A 20,907-nucleotide genomic window follows, 5' to 3' on the forward strand; every position below is an offset into this window, starting at 1 on the left:
CTACACACTGTTCCTTCCTCATCCCAGGCAACAGTGGACAAGGGCATGCCAATCATCCCATCGCCAAGGCTGAGCCTCAGAGCTCAGAAAAAGAGAAGTTTCCAGCAAATTCTGCAGTTTATGCTTCTCCCCAGTTTGGATCTGGGGAAGCACCTGCAGAGACACCTGATTTCCTGACTGTCACGGAAGCTGGGCTGTACCTGCAATATCCAGATTTTGACAAGTATGAACCCTTCCCAAGCTCTGTGTGTGTCCCCCTGTGAGTTTAGGTTGAGGGTCTGAAGAGACTTTTCCACCCATCCCTGTAACCAAGCATGTTAGCTCTCTGGAGAAATAAGCTGCAGTCGGCTCTGCAATAGCTAGCTGAGAACCTTTGGGCCCGGTGCAGATCACAGCAGGGAAGATCCTGCCCAACCTAAAGATTTCCGTGACTGCCAGCATCAGCACTGACGGTCAGCACTACCCCACTTCCCCCGACCAGCTGGGGCGCCCACAGATCAGAAAAGCAGACGGGGCACATGCAAAGTGCTCCCGCTTCTCCCACTTCATCCCGAGGGAAGGAAAACCCACGGGATCCCTCACCTCTCCATCAGCTGGCCAGCAGGGACCGAAGACAGCCTGACGACCCCTCGGCGCGGCTGAGAGCAGGAGCTTTCCCCGACAGCGCCGGGCGGTAGCTCCGCTCCCGGTAGGGCTCGGGAGGGGCTTCTGCACCGGGCTCCCTCCCTCTCTGCTGCCGGCCGGCGCCTCAAGGTCACCCGCCGCTCCGCTCGGGCGGCCGCGGGTCCCGCCGTGCCCCCATCCCCATCCCCATCCCCATCCCCATCCCATCCCCATCCCATCCCATCCCATCCCATCCCATCCCATCCCATCCCATCCCATCCCATCCCATCCCATCCCATCCCCGTGCCGTTCCCCCCGCCTCCGCCGCGGCCCTCCCACCGCGGCTCTGCCCGCCCTCCGCCGCGTGTAGCGGCGCTGCGCTGCGGCGGGGCCGGGGCCGGGGCCGGCGGGCGGCCAGCGCTGCCGCCGAGCCGCGGCTGGGGGCGATGCCGCCGCGCCGCCCGCCCGCCGCGCCGCCCCGCCGCCCGCCCGGCGACCGGCGAGGCAGCGCCCGGCGGCGGGCGGGATAATGCAGCTGCCCAGCCCGCAGGCACCGCCAGCGGGGCGCCCCCGCCGCCATGTCCCCCCCGGCCTCGGCGGCCGCCGCCAGCGAGGGAGGCAGCAGCACGCCGGTGCCTCCGGAGGAGGAGGCGGAGGGGGCCCGAGAGGAGGTGAGCAGAGCGGCCGCCCCCCGGCCCGGGGCTGCCCCCTACCACCCTTCTTCCCCGCACGCTTTGCATGGCGCGTTCATTGACCGCCCCGCCGCGGGCCGGGCCGGGCTCTGCCCGCACAGGTACGGACCCGCTCGCTGGGAGCCCCTCTCGCCCCGCTCCGGCCCCGGGGATGCGATGCGGGCCGGGGGGACGGGGGGGTCTGGGGGGCGAGGATACCCGGCCGTCGGTCCGCGCCGCCGATGGGCTGCCCCGGCGCGCCTCTTCATCGCTCGCCCGCCACCTGGGGATCGCTGCGGCGCCTCCGGGGCTGGAAGGGAAGCAGCAAGCCAGCGCCGTCCGGAGCGGGGGCCGGAGCTGGAGTGGCCGGGATGGAGGAGGAAGGGAAAAATCAGAAACGAGAAGCGCGGGGCACCGTTTGGGCTTACAGCCGCGGACAGAGCTTGTTATGACTGGGAGAAGTGGACGTGGAGACCCCCTCCTTGCTGCGTGCTGGCTTCTGGCGGCATCCAGGATGTGGCACAGTTGCCTGGGTCGCTGCGAGGCAAGACGCGGTGGGCAGCAGGGTAGAGGGCTTGGGGACATGGCAAAGCCAGGGGCTGTTGCTGGTGGCCGCTCCCCACTAGAGAAGTGGAAGGTGCAGACTGGGGCAGGCCAGGTACCAGCACAGCCTTGACTCCAGGTGTGCTGCAGTGTCCCTCGGCAGATGACTTTTCTGGAGTCCAGGCAGCAGATGCCAGAAAGGGTCAAGAGCAGGGTGCCCTGTGCCTTGGGAACACCACCGGGAGGCAGGAATGCCAGCCCTTTTGTCTGCGTCTACAGATCCGGCTTGCAGCTTGGGCTTCCCAAGAAGAGAGAAGGCAACTGCACTGACTGGTGAGACTCACTTCATGCCATGGGGGTGCTGACCCATGGAGGGCAACTAGGCAGTGCAGGAAGGGCAGTGTTCTGCAGGTGGTGGGCTGCCCTGTCTGGTGAGACGACAGCTCAAAGGGCAGCTGGGGGGATACTCAGAAGCTGGTGCATCACTTCCACTTCTGCTGATGAGGAGCTGCAGTTTGTGAGTGCTGCATAATCCTGGTATTCTCTGCCTCCTTGGCTTGGGCAGAGCATGCATGCCCATGCACGGTTATTCTATATATACAGACTTATATTTAGATATAAATAAGTGCAGGAGAGGAATGCTGAAGTTCAAGGACTGGGAAGCTGTACAAATACTGTATACTCTGTGTCTGTTCCTCTCTTCCTGCCTGCATTCAACAACTCCTGATGATCTGAGCCCAGCTCTTCAAACAGATCCTGACGAGGGTAGCCAAAGTGTGAGGCACTTTTCTAGCATGAGGATGTGCTTGTGCCCTGCTGTGATGTGGTCTCTTACTGCCGGTGCTCTGGCAGTGCTGGGTCTACTTTCTAGATGGCACAGAGTTTCCAGAGGTGCCAGAGCAAGAGCCAGTTTGGGTGAAAGAAGTGTAGCAGGGGCAGTGCCCAGACGAGTTTCCCTCACCTACAGTGCCCCCTGGCTCGCAGGGATTATAGGATTGTCTGGGCTTCAGTTACTCTGTGGTGTCTGCCAATGAGGCTGTCAGTATAATACTCCATGGGAGCAGGCAGAAGGGCTGTAGTCCATGACCTGCTCTGTTTAGGCTAAGGGCATCCTTCTTGTGGCCAGATGCTATCACAGACTTGCATGAAGCAGCTGTTGGAGGAGAGGAAAGCTGCAGCCTCTCGTGATGGTGCCATGTTTGTTGGTGTCTCATCTGATGCAATGAGGAGAGACTTCAGTGGCGAGCTTGGATTCATGGACTGACCTAGTGCAATCCTCTTGTCTTCAGAACTGTCAGGAGGGGAGAATGTTCCTCCTCCCCTCTAGTGCCTATGTAACGCCATACAGGCTGTGCAATGTCCAATTTCCATCGGAACCAGCTGCTGGTGCCAGCATTGCCGAGTGTCCCCGCAGTGTGGCTCAATCCCACACGTCAGGGTCCATTGGCCAGGGTGAGTGGGAAGCCAGAGGAGATGTCTGGAAAATGGGAAACTTGCCCTGTTCTGTTTGATGGTGTCTCATCTTGATATCTCAGGTTGCTCTGTCTAGGAGCCAGGCAGGGCTTCAGGTGCTTCTCATCTTGTCCCAGCAAGGCAAGTAGCAAGAGCTACTAACCAGAGCTGACTGAGCCCTTTTTCCATCTTGGCATCACATGCCTACACCCACACTTAGTGGTGGTGAACTGAATTTCACTCATCAATGCATACTTGTAGGGTAGGAGATGCCAAGGGACAAGCTTTTAAGCCTGGGAACAAGCAAAAACATGTCCTTGTCCTGCTGCTCAGGTGGGATGTGATGGAAGGAACCAGTCCTCCTCCAAGCTACTGTGTAAAATGGAGACCTTGGTACCGCTGCAGGAGCTGACTGCTGGCAGGATTCCCTGGCTTGTCGATGCTCAGCCTTCCTCTGTCCTCTGCAGTTGGCAACCCTGCCAGCCTGGGACTGAGCCACCTCTTTCTTGTAGGCAGGTGGTTCCTGAACCTGGGCTGTAGGCATGGCGTGTGTGATGCGGATATTTGCTGGGACCATCCTGGCCAGGAGTTGTCAATGTTTGTCCAGAGCCTTCGAAGACAGTGGTAATTCCTAGAAATGACTGGATCCTCCCTACCTCCCTTTTTCTGGGGATTTGAGGTCAAAGGAATCAGGGCTTATTCATTTCTTGCATGATTTAAGTGAATCCTGAGGAAGAGCCATGGAAACTGATGCTCAGGAGTCCCTCTGGAGTCCTCTGAAGGCTGCTGCCACCACCTGGCACTCGGGAGCTACCTGGGCCTTCAGGATGCTGCTCTGGGGCTTTTTTTTGGGTTGTTTTTTCAGCCCTCTAGAGGGCTGTCTCTAGGACACCTAACCCTCTGAACCCCAGGCTGTCTCGAAATACGAAGGTTTAGCATTCTGGAGGTGAATCGGAGATTTCAGAGGTCTCTGCAGGGAGAGGCAGGTGAGAGGCATGGGAGGTAATGGCATAGAAACACTTGTTAAAAAAGGGGACAGTGGATGGGGCCAGGGCCAGGCTGTTACTGGGAGAACTTGAAGGGTTTTAGTATTCAAAGTTGCAGGGTCAAGGTTGCAGGGGTGATTATGGGATTTTGACCCATGCGCTTGGCCACTGAGGTGCTGGGCAGGTTTGTCCCCTTGAGGCTGTTTTTTTAAAAGCCTCAAAGGAGTTTAGTGCAAGCAGTGATGGGGTCCCCTCTTCTACTGCCTGTGCCCTGTGCATTGTGGGTGTCTCCTTTTGCTTCACGGCTGGTTGTGAGTCATCCCCTCCATCCCTCCCCACGCATCCCGAGCAGCAGCTGCAGGTGTGGGCCTCCATTTCTGTCCACTTCAGGGGCAGTGTCAGAGGCCAGTGCCACGCAGGAGGGAGGGGAGGCCCAAGCAGCAGCCTACTCCTTGCTTTTCCCGAGGTGTGTCTCAGTTAGTGCCTGCTAAGGGTTGCCCCATGCGGTCCACGAGGTGAACTGAAGCACAGGGAAGGGAGCTGGTGGGGATCCCGCAGCAGGCTCGGCTAAGCTATGGCCAGCCTTGCCCCTGGCACTGCAGAGATGTTCCAGTGCACCTGCAATAGCAGATTTGCTTACCACTCTCCAGTGCTGGAGCCTGAGCAGTGAGGGAAGCTCCCGGTGGTGGAGGGAAACCCTGTTTGCAGTGAAGTAGGACAAGTCTTTTGCCTCATTCCATCAGACTGCAGCGGGCAGATGACGATGGCATTTATATCAGTGCCTGCTCTCCTCCTAGTGACACTGTTCTGAGACAGATTTCTCTTTCCCCAGCTTTTTCATCTGCTTGTTTGCTATGCTGGACTTATCCAAGGCTGGTTAAGAGCTCAAGGAGACAATCTTATTCAGCTGCTTCTGCGGAGGAATCTGTGGAGCTGATTGTTTTCTCCTGTGAGCCCTTTGCAGCCTGGGAGAGGAGCAGGGATGCTGCAGTTCCTACTGGGATTAGACTCTGCATCTGGCTCCTCCTCTGTCTCTGCTGTGGTTGTATCCTGTCACTGGCACTTGATCAGCTTTCGGAGCCCCCACCAGTGCAGCCGAGGTGTATGTGTTTTGCCTCAGAAGCCTAGGAGAAAGCTGGGTTGTAAACAGTTTACAGCAGGGGTTAGTGTGACCCCGTAAAAGCGCCGCAGTATCTAAATACTGCGTAGTCCTAGGAGGAGACTAATGCATGGACTAGAGCCCTGCTAACACAGTTCCTGGAACCAAGCCTGGGCTGCATCGTGCTCCCTGCCCTGGGTGGGTAACCGCAGTGGGGCTTGCCTACATCTCTGCAGGGTGGCAGCCAGCATCTCTCTTCTCCTGCAACACAGGCAGTGCAGAATGTGAGGGGCTGGGGACTGACTATGAGGTGGAATTTGCTTTTGAGACAGACGTGTCCAAAGACCTGTCATTCTGGTGCCCCTTCCCCAGCTGGCAAACAAATGAGCTGGATGCTTTGCTTTATTCCTTGTGCTCGGTTTGCATATCTACCTCCTAAACAAGGTGCTGTTTCTCAGCATTCACACTCCACCGGCACCCCAAGTTTGGCATGTACCACTCCAAGGGCCCTGTTCAGACCCTCCCCATGCTCCTCCTTTGGCTGAGCTGCTCCTTTAGATCCTCACAGTCAGAGTAGCTGCTGCCAGGGAAAGCCTGCAACGCAGAAGGCAGCAGTGAGAGAGGAAGCCTTCAGCTGCCTGGGCAGTGGTACAGTATTCCAGCAAGGGAGAGCCGTGCTGCAACCAGGCAAAGACAGGGGTCCGAGCAAGCTCTTGTAACTGCAGCATTGACCTCAGGAGGGAGAGCACAGCTGAGGTGGCTCTGCCTCCTGAAATGCTCTCCATTTCTTCTCCTCACTCCCTTTTCTCTTACCTGGAGTTGCCTTCTTGCCCCATGACGGTGAGGCTGCTGCAGTGGTCAGTTGCACTGGGAAGACTGGGCTGCACATGTGTACGTGCCAGCAGTGCCACCCTGCCCCTCTCTGAGTTGCCTGCAGGCCAGCACCACCCCACCTGCCAGCCCTGGGCTCTGTCTGTTTGTCTCCAGGTCCTGCTCTTAGCTAGTGGCTTCAAAGAGAGGAGCTCAGCATTACTGGTAGCTGGGAGTGCCAGTGGAATGTACCACCATTCCCCTTGGCAGCAGTGGTTTCTCTGGACGTGCTGCCTGGTCTGCTCATCACGGGCTGGCTGGTGGGGTGGGCAGGCAGGGGAGCTCTGTGCCTCTGGGAGAGAAACCTCTGTTGGAGATTTGGGCAGGATCCCTGAGTGCAGTGACAGAAGTCCCACTGGCATGCTTTGACAAGGGTGGGGAGGAAAGATTGGCCTGTGGGACTCTAGAGCACCAAGCCAGGAATGAGGGGCTCTTCAGAAGAGCAAGATGCATTTCTTAGAGGAAAAAAGAGACCCAGGTCTGTCCCTAGACCTGCCAGTGCCCTTGTGGTTTCTGGTTCTTGCTTTAATTTTCATTTTCATACTGGATTGAAAGTGCCCCTCCTGCTTTCTAGCAGTGTGAGCCCAGTCACTTGTTTGGGATTCCTGGATGAGACACCTCTCCAGCCCAGCATGCTCAGGAGTGGAGAATAATGGAGCCAGGCTTGGCCTGCAGTGCTGTGAGCAGTGTCATTACAGCTGGTGTTGGCCCCTACCACGGCAGAGGTGAGCTCAGGAGCTGCTGCTGCTGCCCGCAGGTGCAGAGGGAGAGCAAAGCTTGAAGTCTCTGAGGGAATTTGGTGGCATCTGCACAAGGCTGGGGTTCTTGACCCTCTCTCTCAGGTTGCACCTTTGGAGATTGCTGGATAAAATCTTCTGTGTAAGAAAGCAAATAGTTACTGTGCCTGTTCTTTCTTTGGGTAGGATGATGTCAGATCTCACAGACAATGGATCAATACTTGAGACTTCAGAGTGTTGCAGAGTGACAGAGGTTTTCTTAACCAAGTTTTTTTCATGGGTTTATGTCAAACCCTGCACTGTACTGTGGTAAAGGCACCAGTGCAATCCCTTTAAAAAGTCATGTTGCTGAAGTTCTGCCTTTTCCTCACCATGGAAAACCTAAGAGCAGTTTTTTCTGAAGTGTGGACTGCCACATCTGAATCCCAGTGCAAGCAGGTACATTTGCCAGCAGCTGTGAGTGGCCTCTTGCCCTCCTTGCTGCTGCAGATTGGTAGGATGCTCCTCCCTTCCAGCCTGAACACTTTTTAGGATGTTACTCCATATTTGCTTTCTTTCCTACCAGAGGTGGCTCCGTTTCAATAGTGGAAAAGTACTTTCTCATTGGTATGGTTTATAAAGCACTTGAGAAGCACTTCAGAGCTCCTTAGGCTGCCGAGTGTTGTAGTGGGAATTGTCATTACCAAACACAGACCTTCCCAGCTGCAGAAGGTCTGTTTCTCCATCTTAGAGGCGCACCAGGCAGCTTGTGCCGCCCTGGTGGCGGAATTGGAATGTTGCTCTTGGTCGTTACTGGGAAGTGGGGGAGAGACTCGTGTGCAGTGGGATGAGCTGTGGTGAGGGGTTCAGGTGGGGTGACATCAGTTACAGCTGCCTGTGCTGGTGGGGTGTGTGCAAAAGCTGAGGAATGTGGAAGAGATCACCCAGACTCTTATATTGCGCTCCAATAGCTCCCCCTGAGAAGTGGCAATGGTAAGGTTTACTCCGTGTTGGAGAAGGGAGATGCTCAGTGTGCAGCTGACAGAGTTGTCCTTTGCGACTCTCCCCCATGTCCAGCTGGGCTCTGTCTGTCTCCCAGGGAGGGGCAGAGCACCAGAAATGGAGGTGGGGGTGACAGTTGCCTGCACTGCATGACTGTCATCCTGTGAGAAGTCCCAGCCTCTGCCCTGCCCGCTGAGGCCAGGAGCCCTGTGGCATCTGCTGTTTGGTCTCTGTTCACGGAGCTATAGGTGCTACCACAGCACCCTGCTGCCTGCTCCCCTTCCCCTGCTGCTGCAGCCTACTGACTCCTCTTTTGTTTTCTCTCTCCTTCTCCCCGGTCCCCCGGAGCAGCAGCGGCCAGTGAAGCAGTCTCTCAGCAAGTCCCTGTGCCGAGAGTCCCACTGGAAATGCCTGCTGCTGTCCCTCCTCATGTATGGCTGCATGGGAGCCATGACCTGGTGCCACGTCACCAAGGTGACCCGGCTGACCTTTGACAGCGCTTACAAGGGCAAGTCCATGATGTACCATGACAGCCCCTGCTCCAACGGCTACGTCTACATCCCCTTGGCTTTCCTGGTGATGCTCTACGTGGTGTACCTGGTGGAGTGCTGGCACTGCTACACGCGCAACGAGCTGCAGTACAAAGTGGACGTGGAGAGCGTGCACGAGCGCGTGCAGCGGATGCAGCAGGCGACCCCCTGCATCTGGTGGAAGGCCATCAGCTACCACTACGTCCGCAGAACCCGGCAGGTCACCCGCTACCGCAACGGGGACGCCTACACCACCACCCAGGTGTACCATGAGCGGGTCAACACCCACGTGGCAGAGGCCGAGTTTGATTATTCCAACTGTGGAGTCAAGGACATCTCCAAGGACCTCATTGACCTGGAGAGCTACCCAGCCACACGGCTCCGCTTCACCAAGTGTTTCAGCTTTGCCAACGTGGAGTCCGAGAACTCCTATCTGACCCAGCGAGCCCGCTTCTTCACGGAGAACGAGGGCCTAGACGATTACATGGAGGCCAGGGAGGGGATGCACCTCAAAAATGTGGACTTCAAGGAATACATGGTGGCCTTTTCTGACCCAGACAACCTGCCTTGGTATGTATCTCACTATGTCTTCTGGGTGGCAGCTCTGCTGACCCTATCCTGGCCCCTGCGGGTGCTAAATGAGTACCGCACCTCCTATGTCCATTACCACGTGGAAAAACTCTTTGGGTTCGATTACGTGGCGGTGACGCCGGCCGAGGAGCGCTCCTTCTGCCGGAGGATGCCCCGTGTCAACACGGTGGACAGCACCGAGCTGGAGTGGCACATACGATCCAACCAGCAGCTGGTGCCCAGCTACTCGGAAGCGGTCCTGATGGACTTGGTGGGGCTCTCCGGCTGCACCAGCTACTCTGCTTGCCGCTACGGGGGCTACCGGCAGAACTGCGAGCGGTGCCACAGGACTATAAGCAGCTCCTCCATCTTCTCCCGCAGTGCTCTGAGCATCTGCAATGGCAGTCCCAGGATTCCCTTCAGCAGCAGCCGCTTCTCCCTGGGCCGCTTGTACGGCTCGCGCCGCAGCTGCCTCTGGCAGAGCCGGAGTGGCAGCCTGAACGAGCAGAGCTGCCCCACTGAGCAGACACGCCTCTCCAGCCAGGTGACTGTGGAGGAGGAAGACCCCCCTCCTTATCAGGATGCCCTCTACTTCCCCGTCCTCATTGTGCACCGCAACGAAGGCTGCCTGAACCACGACCACCGTCACCTCCATCGCAATGGGTCCTGCGTGGAGACCTCACTGTGAAAGCAGAAGGCAGTGAGATCTCATTGTCCATTGCCTGGCCCAAGCCAGTGCAGGATTTGGGGAGAGGAGCACAAGGGGGATAGCCTAGGAGGACATCAGGATGGAGTGGACATGGCATCCTGCTCCGGCAGCCAGCAAAAGCTTCCCCCGCTGTGGCTCTGACCTCCCAGGAGGGTGGATGCTGATGCTCCCCCTGACATGGCACAGAACTCTAGACCGATCACCACATGCAAAAAAAAAAAAACCAACAAAACAAAACCAACCAAACCAACAGCAAAACCATAATTCATGGTATCAAGACCCAAAGGGGGGGAATAAAACGACAGGCCTGATGCAGGGAGGGGGTGGCTTTGGCTCCCAGGCCTGGCTCCAGGCTGGCTTGTGCTCCAAGGAACCAGCAGCCACCCAAAAAGCACCTTGCTGCACCTCTGCCCTCCCTGCTTCCCACACTGGAGTGAGACCCCTCACAGGGTGGAGTAGAACAGGCCCCTTGGAGCAGGGTGTCGCTGCCTGTGACAGAAGGTCATGGGTACCCAGGCACGTGGAGCTGAATGGCAGGTTAGAGCAAAGGCTGAAAGCCACGAATCCACCTGTTCCCCTTCCCCCTGACCATTCCCCACCCTCCCCTCTTTTTTTTAGACCATGCTCCGACTGTTACTTTTTTCTCACTGCTGGGAATGGCATTGCCTCCAGAGGATCCCATGTCCAGCTTCTTAGGAAGTTTCGGTGTGCCAGCCGTGAGTCAGCATCCCCTTGGTAAAGGGTTTTCTGTTTGGGCATTCAGCACCGGGGAGGGATGAATGTGCAAATCCAGATGGAGCAGAGATCTGCAGCGCTACTGATGTGTTTGCTGAAGGAGGGCTCAGCTGGAAAGAGAAAACGGGAGGCCCCTGGTGAGCTGGGGAAGGGGAAGAGGATGGCACTGGAACAGACATCGTTGTATCAGGTGGCACATCGAGTGGCTGGGGACCCTTCCTGGCTTTGAAGTAAGTCCTAATTGGTTCAGCCAAGCATCAAGGAAGTCTCTGGTAGGTTCACCTGCAGTTCACCTATTGATAATGGAGCAGCAGGTTGGTGCAAGTCTGCACAAGTGAATTTTGCATGAGATCCAGCTGGGCTCTGGCTGTGCACTCTGAGCTGCAGGCTCCTGGAAGCCTCATTTTGGCAGAAAGCTCTGAGGGGATAGGAGGGACAAATGCAAAAGCATGCTGGAACATTGGGAACTTTGGCTGGGGAAAGGAGGATCAGAAGGGTTCTGTTTCTGTAGAACCCCACTGTTGGTGCAGGAGGCGCTGCCATGAGGGATGCTCTGCAGAACAGAGGCCGGGGAAACGTTAGAGGAAAACCTGATTAAAACAAACGTTTTGCACGACAGAGATTTTTGCAGGGAGGCGTCAGGCTGTCAGAAGTGAGGTGACTTCCGTGTAGCTCATTAGCTACTGGGTTCTTCTGCCTTGCTCTTGTCAGGGCAGGTTGCTCTGAGCTTTGTGCTGCCCCTTCTACCCTGCTGGAAAGGATCTCAGTGACATTGGGCAAAGAGCCTTTGTGTCACTGAAGCTGCAACAGTGTTTGCAGCATGCACATACCCAGCTTTTCTTCCTCCAGCAACACATCCCCAGATCTCTTGTGTCCTTGTTCTCAGAAAAATTGTCTCCTTTTCAGTCAGCTCTTTGGAGAGTGCATGCCAAATCAGCCAGCGGTCTCTCCAGGCAGCACTACTCCTCAGCTTCACCTCGCTTCTCTCATCAGCTGTGGCAAACAGAAGCTAAGAGCAGCACATCTTGGGTGACAAGGGCAAGTCCATTGGCACCTGGGCATTTGTGCTTGGTGTTTGCCTCCCCATCTGTCACAGAAGGGCAAACAGTGAGGCACTGTATTTGGTCCAGCCATCTTCCTCCTGCCAGCTATTAGTGAGGGGTCTGGCTCTCTCATCGTGCTGCTGTACTGCTTTGCCTCCCAGGTCTCCAGGAGGCTGCAAATGCACCCATGTACCACACCGGTCCTATTTTGAAAGTCATCTCCTGCTGGCAAGCCTGGAGTGGTCAGCACCTGTGGGCATTGTAGGGCTCCACTTTTCATTTACCCCAGAGCAGTCTGTTGTGCTTTTTATGCCCTGCATATCCTGGTTAGTGTCTGTTGCCCTTCAAGTCAGCTTGTCCTCCTGGATCTCAGGTGCTAAACTACAAACAACAGTGGTTTGAACAGGAAGTCTCTTAAAACCTCATTCTGTTTATGATTCTTAGATTCTGCCCTTACTTCCACTACCAGAACTAGATGTTAGCTTAAAGAAGAAGGTCCCTTGGAAGACAGAGAAGCCTAAGGTCTCTGGTGTAGGCACATCCCTCTCTGCATTTTTGTTCTCTTTTTTTTTTTTTTTTTTGGCATAGATTCAAGCTGGGCGAAAGCAGCCCTGGGATTTCCTTGCTTAGTAATGACATTTGGCTTGCTGTGCACTCGTGCTTCTCTCTCCAAGGGCCTAATGTAAGCCAAGGCCAATGTGGAGTGTTCTAGTGACTCCAGGGAGATGGTGGTGTGTGCTTGTATGTCCCAGTGAATTGAGACAGTGGAGCTGCAATGGGTCATTAGTGAGGAATGAGGTCCCCGCTTGTCCTTCCTGACATGTTCTCTTTGAAATCTGCGGCTGTTGCTTAAATTAGGCTGTAATGGCTCATCTTTCTATCTCCAGCCTCCAAGGTGCCTTGGACAGATGGATTTATCTCAGTTTTGGCAGGCCTTTTTAGCTCCCTGTGGCAAAGACAGTCTTCACAACAGGGATAGATTAGCAGGGTCTCTATGCCCCCAGCTTTTAGCACCTGCAGCAGAGTTTCAGGCACCGTGTCCTTGGCTCTTTCTGGGGCTTTCTATAAGAATGCCTGGCCTTGTTGCTCTGGCCCCTTTTTCACCTCTGAAATCTTATCTGGAGGTGGTCTATCCAGGTGGAACTTCGAGGCACGGCTGCTGTTCTGACCCACAGGATCCATACAGTCTTCCTGTTGCTGAACACCTTCCCCATGTACATGGTGGCAGCTGTAGTCCCAGTGCTACTGTCTGTGGCTGGTCCAGACCCACAGTACTCTGAGAAATGAGACTTCTCTAGTCAGTGTTCCCCACTGCATGCCAGGATTTCTCAGAGATCCCATCCCTCATATTCTTGGTGCTACCCAAGTGCACCAGGTAGAACTGCCCCCCTGGTCCATCCCATTCCATTTTCTCAGTGGTGGAGACATGCCTCAGGCTCAGGAAAAGGAGATGGTGCACTTGGACATGGTAGGGGAGCAGGACTGGGCAGCAGAGACAGGAGCTGCCTGGTGGCTTGACAGAGAAGTGGTGGAGCTGAAGAGGAGAAACTGAAACTAGGGCTCATCCTGGCATGTCTAGTCAGGCAGGAAAGTTCAGAGCAGAAAGCTGGGCTCTCCCTTCTGTCTCCTGGCATGGGACACTACTCCTGGCATGGGACACTACCAGCAAAGAGGGTTTTCTCCTAAGTGTTGGTGAGGGAATGCAGTGCCCTGGGCCAAGGGCAGCTGCTGTAATTCTCCTTGTGGCTCAGGTTACGAGCACAGATACCCAGAGATGGCCTGTCCCTCTTCGGGCACACGGCCTCTCCGTGGTGGAGTGGTCCCATCTCCTGGCACATACACACCACTTACCACTCTGGGCCGTGCAGCAGTCAGGTGCCTGCTCTTCTTGAGACTTGTGCCTGCTCTCTGTATCCACATTGGTGATGAGGGTTCCTTTGGCAGGCCATTCGATATCTCTCTCAGGATAGCCTTCTCCCTTATATCTAACCTGAGTTCTCCCTGCTGTATCTTAATCCCATTACTTCTCCTCCGTTGACCAGTGAGTCTAATTGGCTCTTTTCCTTTTTCTTAGGGCCTTCCTGACACAAGCAGGCCTGTTATCTGTAGCCATCTTTTCAGCAAGCCCAGAGTCTTGATCTCACTTGCCAGACCCTGGCTTCAGTGTTGGTGCAGAAGTTTTCACTGTGGAGTGAATATGTCACTCCTGCTCTGATCCTGGCCTGGGCAAGAGGGCCAAAGGTGCCAGCAATGCCTTGTTCTGTCAGGGTGGCTGTGTCCTCATTCCTGGTGCAGAACATCTCTTCGAAGTGAGCAGAGCTCACAGAGCTGCTGGCTGCTTACACAAGGAAAGCGGGACAGCACGCATCACCCTCTGGGAAGGTCAGAGCTGGGTTCTTGTCAGTATGATGGGGGCAATAATTAGGAGGATCTCTGCAGTCAGATGGCTTTGTTTTTTTTCCATACATCATTCGAACATTGCAATTTCCCATGGGCTGAAAGTCAGGCTCAGCATTGCACTTAGCAGCAGACCTTCCTCTTATGTAAGAAGGAGGGAGACAGGAATGCTACCAGCTCCTCTTTGTGGCCCTTCATGGTGCTAATGCAACCCAGAAGAGGGCTAGTCCTTACTGCTGCAAGACTGGAGAATTGGTTTGGGCTATTTGGTGTTTCCCGCTCTTCAATATATTTGTCAGGTACTTAAAAGCTCTCCGGCTTTTCTGAACTAGAGAAAAGAGAGAGAGAGAGAGAGAGAGAGAGAGAAGAAGTGTGTGAGAAGCTCTGGATTACCTGATCATCAAGACACATCACCACCTATTTATCTCTCTTTCAACACGGTGGAAGCTTCCCACATAGTGCCTAGCACCTTGCTTGTGCAGAACAAGTTTATGACACCAGCCAGCCAAGTGGTACTTCTTTGATCCTCTGTGTGTCATGTCTCACTCCACACCAAGGAGGGAGGTTTCAGAGAGGCCTGTTGGGGAGAGCAACTGTAGGGGCATTCATTAGGATGGGGAGAGGGAATCTGAGCCTATTACCAAGGCCAAACCTTCCAGGCAAATACACAGTTTTAAGGCTGGGGAAGCTGCTGTTCTATTGTCAGACAAATGCAACCTCCTTCCTTTCTGCTCCCCCTAAAATGCACATTAGAAATCCATCTGGTCCCTGCCCTCTTTGCTGTCTCTTCACTCAAGAGGCTGCAGAGTTGTTTAATAACTGATGGATGCCTGTGGGGTGAGAACTGCAGGAAAATATTTATGAAGTGGAAGTTTAAGAAAGATAGGTAGCATCAATGCCAGTAAAAGAGCACCTGCTGACTAGCAGGTGGGACAAATAATGCCTTTTAAGCTCTCCTTCCAGCCTTTCCAACCACGGCTTCAGTACTGCTGTCTAATGTCACCAGGGTGCTGCCTTAGGAGGGGACAGACTTTGCTGCAGTGTGTTCCTACTCTGCTGCAGTCACTGTAGGGGCTGGGTCTGAAGTGCCACACCACCACCAAGATGTTGTGTTACCAAAGAGCTCTAAGTCTCAAGTTGGGATGTGTCCTTCTGATCGTGTTTCATTCATATTCAGTGGTTAGAATAAAGTCTGTAGGAATATGATCTGGATCCAGGTAATGTCAGAAATTAAACATAGTTTAAGTGATAGCTCTGTCTGGTGCTGCTGCTTCCTGTGATGCACTTGGGCCTACACTCTCCACTGAGCCAGGTGTGCATGGGTACCAAAGGCTGGTTCAAAGGACCTGGGACCCCAGTGGGGACTTGGGTCTGAGCCTGCCTAGGGCTGTTTTCCCCGTGGGCATTCTGGAAAAAGTTGAAAGGGATGATAGCCACACTTCAGGTAGAAATTAATGGGCTATGTTCATTCCTAGGGTAATTTTACTGAAGCCAGTGGTACTATACTAATGTGAGGTTGGCTTAGCAGCTCCTCAGAGGGGTCTGTCCCTGAGTCCAGAAAAATTGATCTGTCACAGTGTTGCTTTGATGCATAGATTTTGTGTTGGAACTTGGCCAACATGAATGAATGTTGAATATCTGTAGTTTCTACAAGCAGTGGGTTGAATTGTTCTGCTCTACTGCCTCACAGCTGCTCTGCCAAGGGGAACATTATGCCCATGGATGTGATCTCGTCAACCCATTCAAAAGCAAGCTAACAAGCAAAATGACCTCCACAGCACCGGGAGAGGAGCTTTCTCCCATGGGACCATAGCCTTTTTGCCTCTGAGCTAAAAGAGGTCCCAAGGACAGAACTGAACCTGCAAGATCCATGGCCTCGTGGCCTGCCCTTCCTCCTTCCCTCCTTACCTCATGTCTGTCTTGGGGGAGGGACAGTTTCCCTCTGGAGTTCAACAAGCTCCTCTTCCTGCGGCTTGTGAACAGGCTCTACAAACAGGTATATCATCCACCTATGCAACTCTTCCAGAAGCTGCCAGATTTTCAGGAGCCCATTACAATGTGCAGCATGGCCGTCCAGCACTGAGAATAAGCACAGCGGCTGCTGGAAAGCTAAGTGGGTTTTATTCCTCCCCCATTCCCCAGGAAGACTCTTTTTGTTGGGCCATTTTGTTTGTTCGTTCGTTTGTTTGGTTTTTGTAAACTTCATCTGAGGGAAATGAAGCTTGTGAGAAATTGGTGCCCATCCTGAACCCTCCCCAGTCCTTTGAACTCTGTGAATGGATGGATCACCTACTGTGATTATAATTTAGTGGATTTTGTAGAACAAAATAACTTCACACACAGACACATGAGGTTCTTTCAGTCTCCATCAGCACAAGCTGCTTCTGCAATCTTAGCTACTCACATTAGTGAAAGAAAAAGCCTAGCTAGAATGTGGTGAGATGACGTAGTACTTTGTATCAGTCCCATGGTCCCAGCGTCCATTAGCAGCGCCGTCAGCTGCCGTGACATGAATTCAGACTTTGGATGGCAGCCCATGAACCAGTCAGGGTGAAAATTTGGAAAATCCCAAGCCTGAGTCTATGCACATTTCCAGAAACAGATGCAGAGGGAGGATCAGCTGAAAGCAGGCATCACCTCCTGCTCAGCCCTGGCAGAAGCTGGTGGGCTCTGTTAGTGCTGCACCTGCCCCCCGGGAAGAGCCTGTCCCCAGGGACCCAGCAGAGGGGCCTGAGAGCAGCAGTGTGTCTGATGGAGCAGCACTGCTCAGCTGACTGGGGAAATAGCAGTGACAACCAGACCCCAAAATAACAGGATTTCGCTTTGGAAATGCCAGGAGCTTTTTCAAACTGAAATGCCACAAGAAGGCCTTAACAGCTGTTAGAAGTGTTTCGCATTGCTGTTCCTTGCTTAAAAAAAAAAAAAAAAATTGGTGATGATGTGGGTTTACACTCTCCACTCCTTCCATCTCTGTTAGTAATGTGCTATGCTGGTGGAGAAGGAATGCCCACGGCAGATCAGGATGGTGGCCCTGTGGCTTTGCAGTGGGGTAGGTTGATCAGGAACGGAGGCCAGAGTTTAAAATCTTTCTCTGCCCCCGGAGGTGTGGCATGGCTATCCACCCAGGCGTGGCAGGGTGGGGTTCTGCGTGCTTGTGCACAGCTGGGATCTGTGGCCCTGTGGAGGCTTGATATGTTTGTGGCTTTGGTGTGGTGACACCTATCCACCCTTTCAGCAAGGGCTTTTCAGGGTGACAGAGCATTGCTTGTTCTTCGTGAGAGGAAACTCCTGACCTGATTTCTGTGAGGAGATGGTCACATTTGTGAAGTGTCACATTTGCTGCAGAGAGTGGCAGGGAGCAGGGATAAAAGCATGGAGCGAGCTGTGTTTGAGAACAAGCTAATCCATTGCTGGCCATCTGAAACCGAAGAGCTGCTGGATCTGCTCCCTGGACAACGCTTTCCAGCTCTTCTCACTCTCCCCAAACCTGATGTGCAAACTGTCATTCCTGTGAGCTAGCCAAAGCACTCCCCTCCCCTGAACTCCTGCATTCCCATCATTTTGGTCCCTCCCTGCTGGGCGCCATGAAATGCCAGCAGATGCATGATGACCACAGGCATGCTGGTGGCCAGACCTCACCATACCCTGCCTGTGCACTGCCTTCCAGCAGCACTCCCTGCCCTGGTGTGCCCAAATGCTTGCTTGTTGCAGAGCAACCACAGCACATCCTGCCATCACTTTGGCAGCACTCAGTGCTTTCCCAGAGAATTTCACAGCACTTGTCCTAAGTTAGAAAATGGAAGGCCTTGATGTTTTGGTGGTCCTGGTCTCCAGACCAAGGAGGAGAGGAGAGGCAGGTCAGCTGTTGTGGCAGTGAGGGAGCAGGGAACACCATCATGGTGGAAGCAGCATGTCTGCTGGAGAAATCTCCAAACGTGGGCTCTGTGCTTCTCCGCTGGGGCTGAGGGCAGCTGACGAAGGGCAGAATAGGATGTGAATGCTCAGCAACACATGGGAGGAAGAGAGATGGTTGAGAACATCTGTAAAAGGCTTTGCAAAGGTGGTGGTTTTTACAGGAGACAAAAGGCAAAATGGGGCAAGAGGATGCGGTGCTGCAAGGCAGGGAGGATGGGGCGGAGATGGAGCAGGGCATTTGATAGAGAAGCTCAGGAACAGAGTGGGCTTTCAAAGCAATCTGTGCATGCTCTGGCTGAGGAAAAAGGCAGGAGATATTCCTAAGCTGAGGTGCCCAGGTCATGTCTCGCTGCGTTGTTGGAGCAGCAATGCCACCTCCAAGCCCAGCAGTGACAGCTTGTGCACGTGTCATCAACCACGATGGCCACAAGGTGTAAATGTCACTAATGAATAAATTGCCTTGTGCCTTGGAGAGGCTAATCCATCACGGCCAGAGACAGGGATCTGACAAGCCTGGCTATTTCAGGCATACCCTGTAGGGAGGAGGGACGCTTCGTTTCTGAGCCGTCCCCCCCACCTAGGGAAGCTGATGCAGGGCTTGGCTCTGTGCCACTTCCCATCTTCCCAGCCACACGAGCTCAGGCTTCATCCCTCTTCACTGCAACTGAAGAAGCATGAAAGGATCTAGATTAGCCAAAAGTGCCCTGTCGCCAGGGTGGTACACGGGGCTAGCAGGTGATTGAGGTTGGAGGGAAGCTGATGCACACAGGGCACACGTGCTGTAGGGGTGATGGAATACAGTGATGGGTCCCCAGTGATTGGGAGAGCTTGTGTTAGTTGTCTGGGTGTGTTTCGGGGCAGGAGTGCTTGGCACTACATTTTAGAAGCATGCTGTTTCCTCCTCACCCCGCTGTGCTGTCCCACAGGCAGTGGATAGGACCCCCATTTTCAGGATCCCCTGTGTGTGAACCCCAGCCACCAGCACCCTGGCTGACTGTGCAGAGGGCCAGCAGGTACCAAACGGGCAGGGACAACTCAGCCTAGACAAATCCAGCTCCATGGGAGCAAAGGGAGGCTGAACACAGCAGCCATTTCTGTGCACAGCCTCTGCTCATCCTTGTGGCAGCCTGCTCCTCCTCCCCAAGTCGGTGCTCAAAACCAACCTGCCATCTTGTTTGTGACATATGCCAGTGTGACACCTTGCAAATCGATGCCTGGGTCTCTGTGAGCAGAAACCGCCAGGCTTGGGAAGCTGGCCACTGTCTCCTGCTGCCGTGTGTGCTCTGCTCAGAGCAGTGGGAGCCAGGCTCGCCATCTGCTGTGGGAAGGGAGGCAGCCGGGTGCCCCTGCTCCAGCCTGATGGGACACCCCCCGCACAGCCCGAGGGAGAGCCCAAGGGTCATTCCCCCTTCTTTACCTTCTGACCACCCCTGTCTCTCACCATCTTTCTGGCACAGACCCATGGGTGAGGGGGTGCTCCCAGCTTGACTCTGCTGAGGGCTGCTGATGCTGTGTTGGTGGGTGGTGGCAGTGCCCAAGCTCGTTCCCTCCTCCAGACAGAGGCCCACAAATGACACCCCCTCCTCAGAGCCTGCCAGTACTCCCTGGAGATAGATCTCATGGGAGAGCTAAGGTATTTGTTAGGGCCCTGCACTCAGCACAGTGACCAGCTAGTTACCCACCCTGTGGTGGCTGGACCTGGAGCTGACAAGTGACCCACCAACAGCAGGGATGTTCACACTCCAACAATCTGCTGTTGCTGTCTGGCCAGAGTGTGTGGCATTTGAAATGGTTTCAACCCTTGCAGACTGGCAGATAGTTGACTCTTGGTCTTGGGTGTGGGCAAGTGCTGCAGGCTGCTTGGTTTGGACTTTGCTTTCTGGCCAAGAGATGGATGGGAGAGAGGGCAAAGAGTTCTCCAGGCAACAGCTACCTGTCCGGGCATTCCTGCACGTGGCAGCCCAGGAGCGGGTTTGGGTGTTTAAGTGATGTTAACAGTCTCAAGCTGTTAGCAGGAAAATGAGCAGTGAATATCCTGGAAAGCAAGTCAGTAGTTGTTCTGGTGATATGTTTTCCCAAGCCCTTTTCTTTCCATCCCTTGTCCTCACTGGCTCTGGTGGCCAATTCCTCCTCATGTGTCTGCTAGCATGTCTGCAGGATCTCATTGCTGCCCTCCAAGCATGAGCTTTCATTGCACAACTGGCTGACCAGCTGCAGCCCTGTCCTTGGAGCTACAGGCAGGCTTGCCTAGGACCAGGCCACCCCCATTAAACCCCCACCCTCGCTGCTGGAGCTGCTGCTTCATCAGCCTGATGCTGATCTGGGTCTTTTCTGCTGTTTCTGAACATGAGTTCTCATCTCATTGAGGTGTGTCATCCAGTGAAAATATTTTGTAAATGCAAATAAAAATAAATAAGTATATTCAATACCTCGGTCTCGAGGATGGGAAACAAGTAGTGGGAGTTGCCCAGGTAGGGAGGTTTCACAGCTGCTACTGCTGGTTAGGAATTCTTCTGGATGTAGCCCCTGGAGCATCCATCAATAGTTGGGAAGGGAGCTACACAAACCTGTGAGGGCTTGGGGCAGAGCCCTGTCAGCACCCCTGCTGCCAGGGCAGCCTCGCACTCCATCCTTTCTGATCTATATGGGCGTGACACGGTGCAGGTAAAGGTCCTGTCAGCCAGGGGCCAGCGGCACCTCGGTGTCTGTATCCATCAGGCAGGGCAAGGCAGAAGCGGGTACGTGGTGAATAAATTCTTTTGTGAACACTGGGAAACGGTTTTTACTTTTCAACTCTGTCAATATGATCTAGCTCTGTCTGTCTCTCTATATATGTACAAACAGTATATCACAATGTTGCCTTTTTTGTTGGAAATATCAAAGTACAAAGATTGTAAACCAAATCGGTGTAATAAAAGTTTCAGATGATTCACTGAGGTGGTTGCCAGCAGTGGGTCTGTGAGCACTGGTGTTGGGCAAGGCTGGAAGGCATGGGAAGCTCCTGCGTTGCTCAGAGGGTGGGAGGGGATGGAAGTCAACCGACTTGCTTAATTCCCTGATATCTCC

At 54.3% G+C, this 20,907-nt stretch overlaps 1 protein-coding gene across 3 annotated transcripts; it reads left to right on the forward strand.

The window, feature by feature from the left end:
* The first annotated feature begins 969 nt into the window (after positions 1-969).
* Positions 970-20,777, forward strand: TMEM151B (transmembrane protein 151B). Of its 3 annotated transcripts, none has more exons than XR_005256313.1 (3): positions 970-1,274; positions 8,294-10,758; positions 15,617-20,777. XR_005256313.1 is itself a non-coding variant. In XM_038131800.1 (2 exons), exons 1-2 carry the CDS (start codon positions 1,182-1,184, stop codon positions 9,728-9,730), a joined length of 1,530 nt encoding a protein of 509 aa, XP_037987728.1. In that variant the 5' UTR covers positions 970-1,181; the 3' UTR covers positions 9,731-20,777. The 3 variants fall into 3 exon arrangements, 1 of the variants encoding a protein (XP_037987728.1); XR_005256314.1 differs by having other exon boundaries at positions 8,294-10,716; XM_038131800.1 differs by having other exon boundaries at positions 8,294-20,777.
* Positions 20,778-20,907: the final 130 nt, after the last annotated feature.

Source organism: Motacilla alba, chromosome 3 (assembly GCF_015832195.1).
Source record: "Motacilla alba alba isolate MOTALB_02 chromosome 3, Motacilla_alba_V1.0_pri, whole genome shotgun sequence".
NCBI classification, from domain to species: Eukaryota; Metazoa; Chordata; class Aves; order Passeriformes; family Motacillidae; genus Motacilla; species Motacilla alba.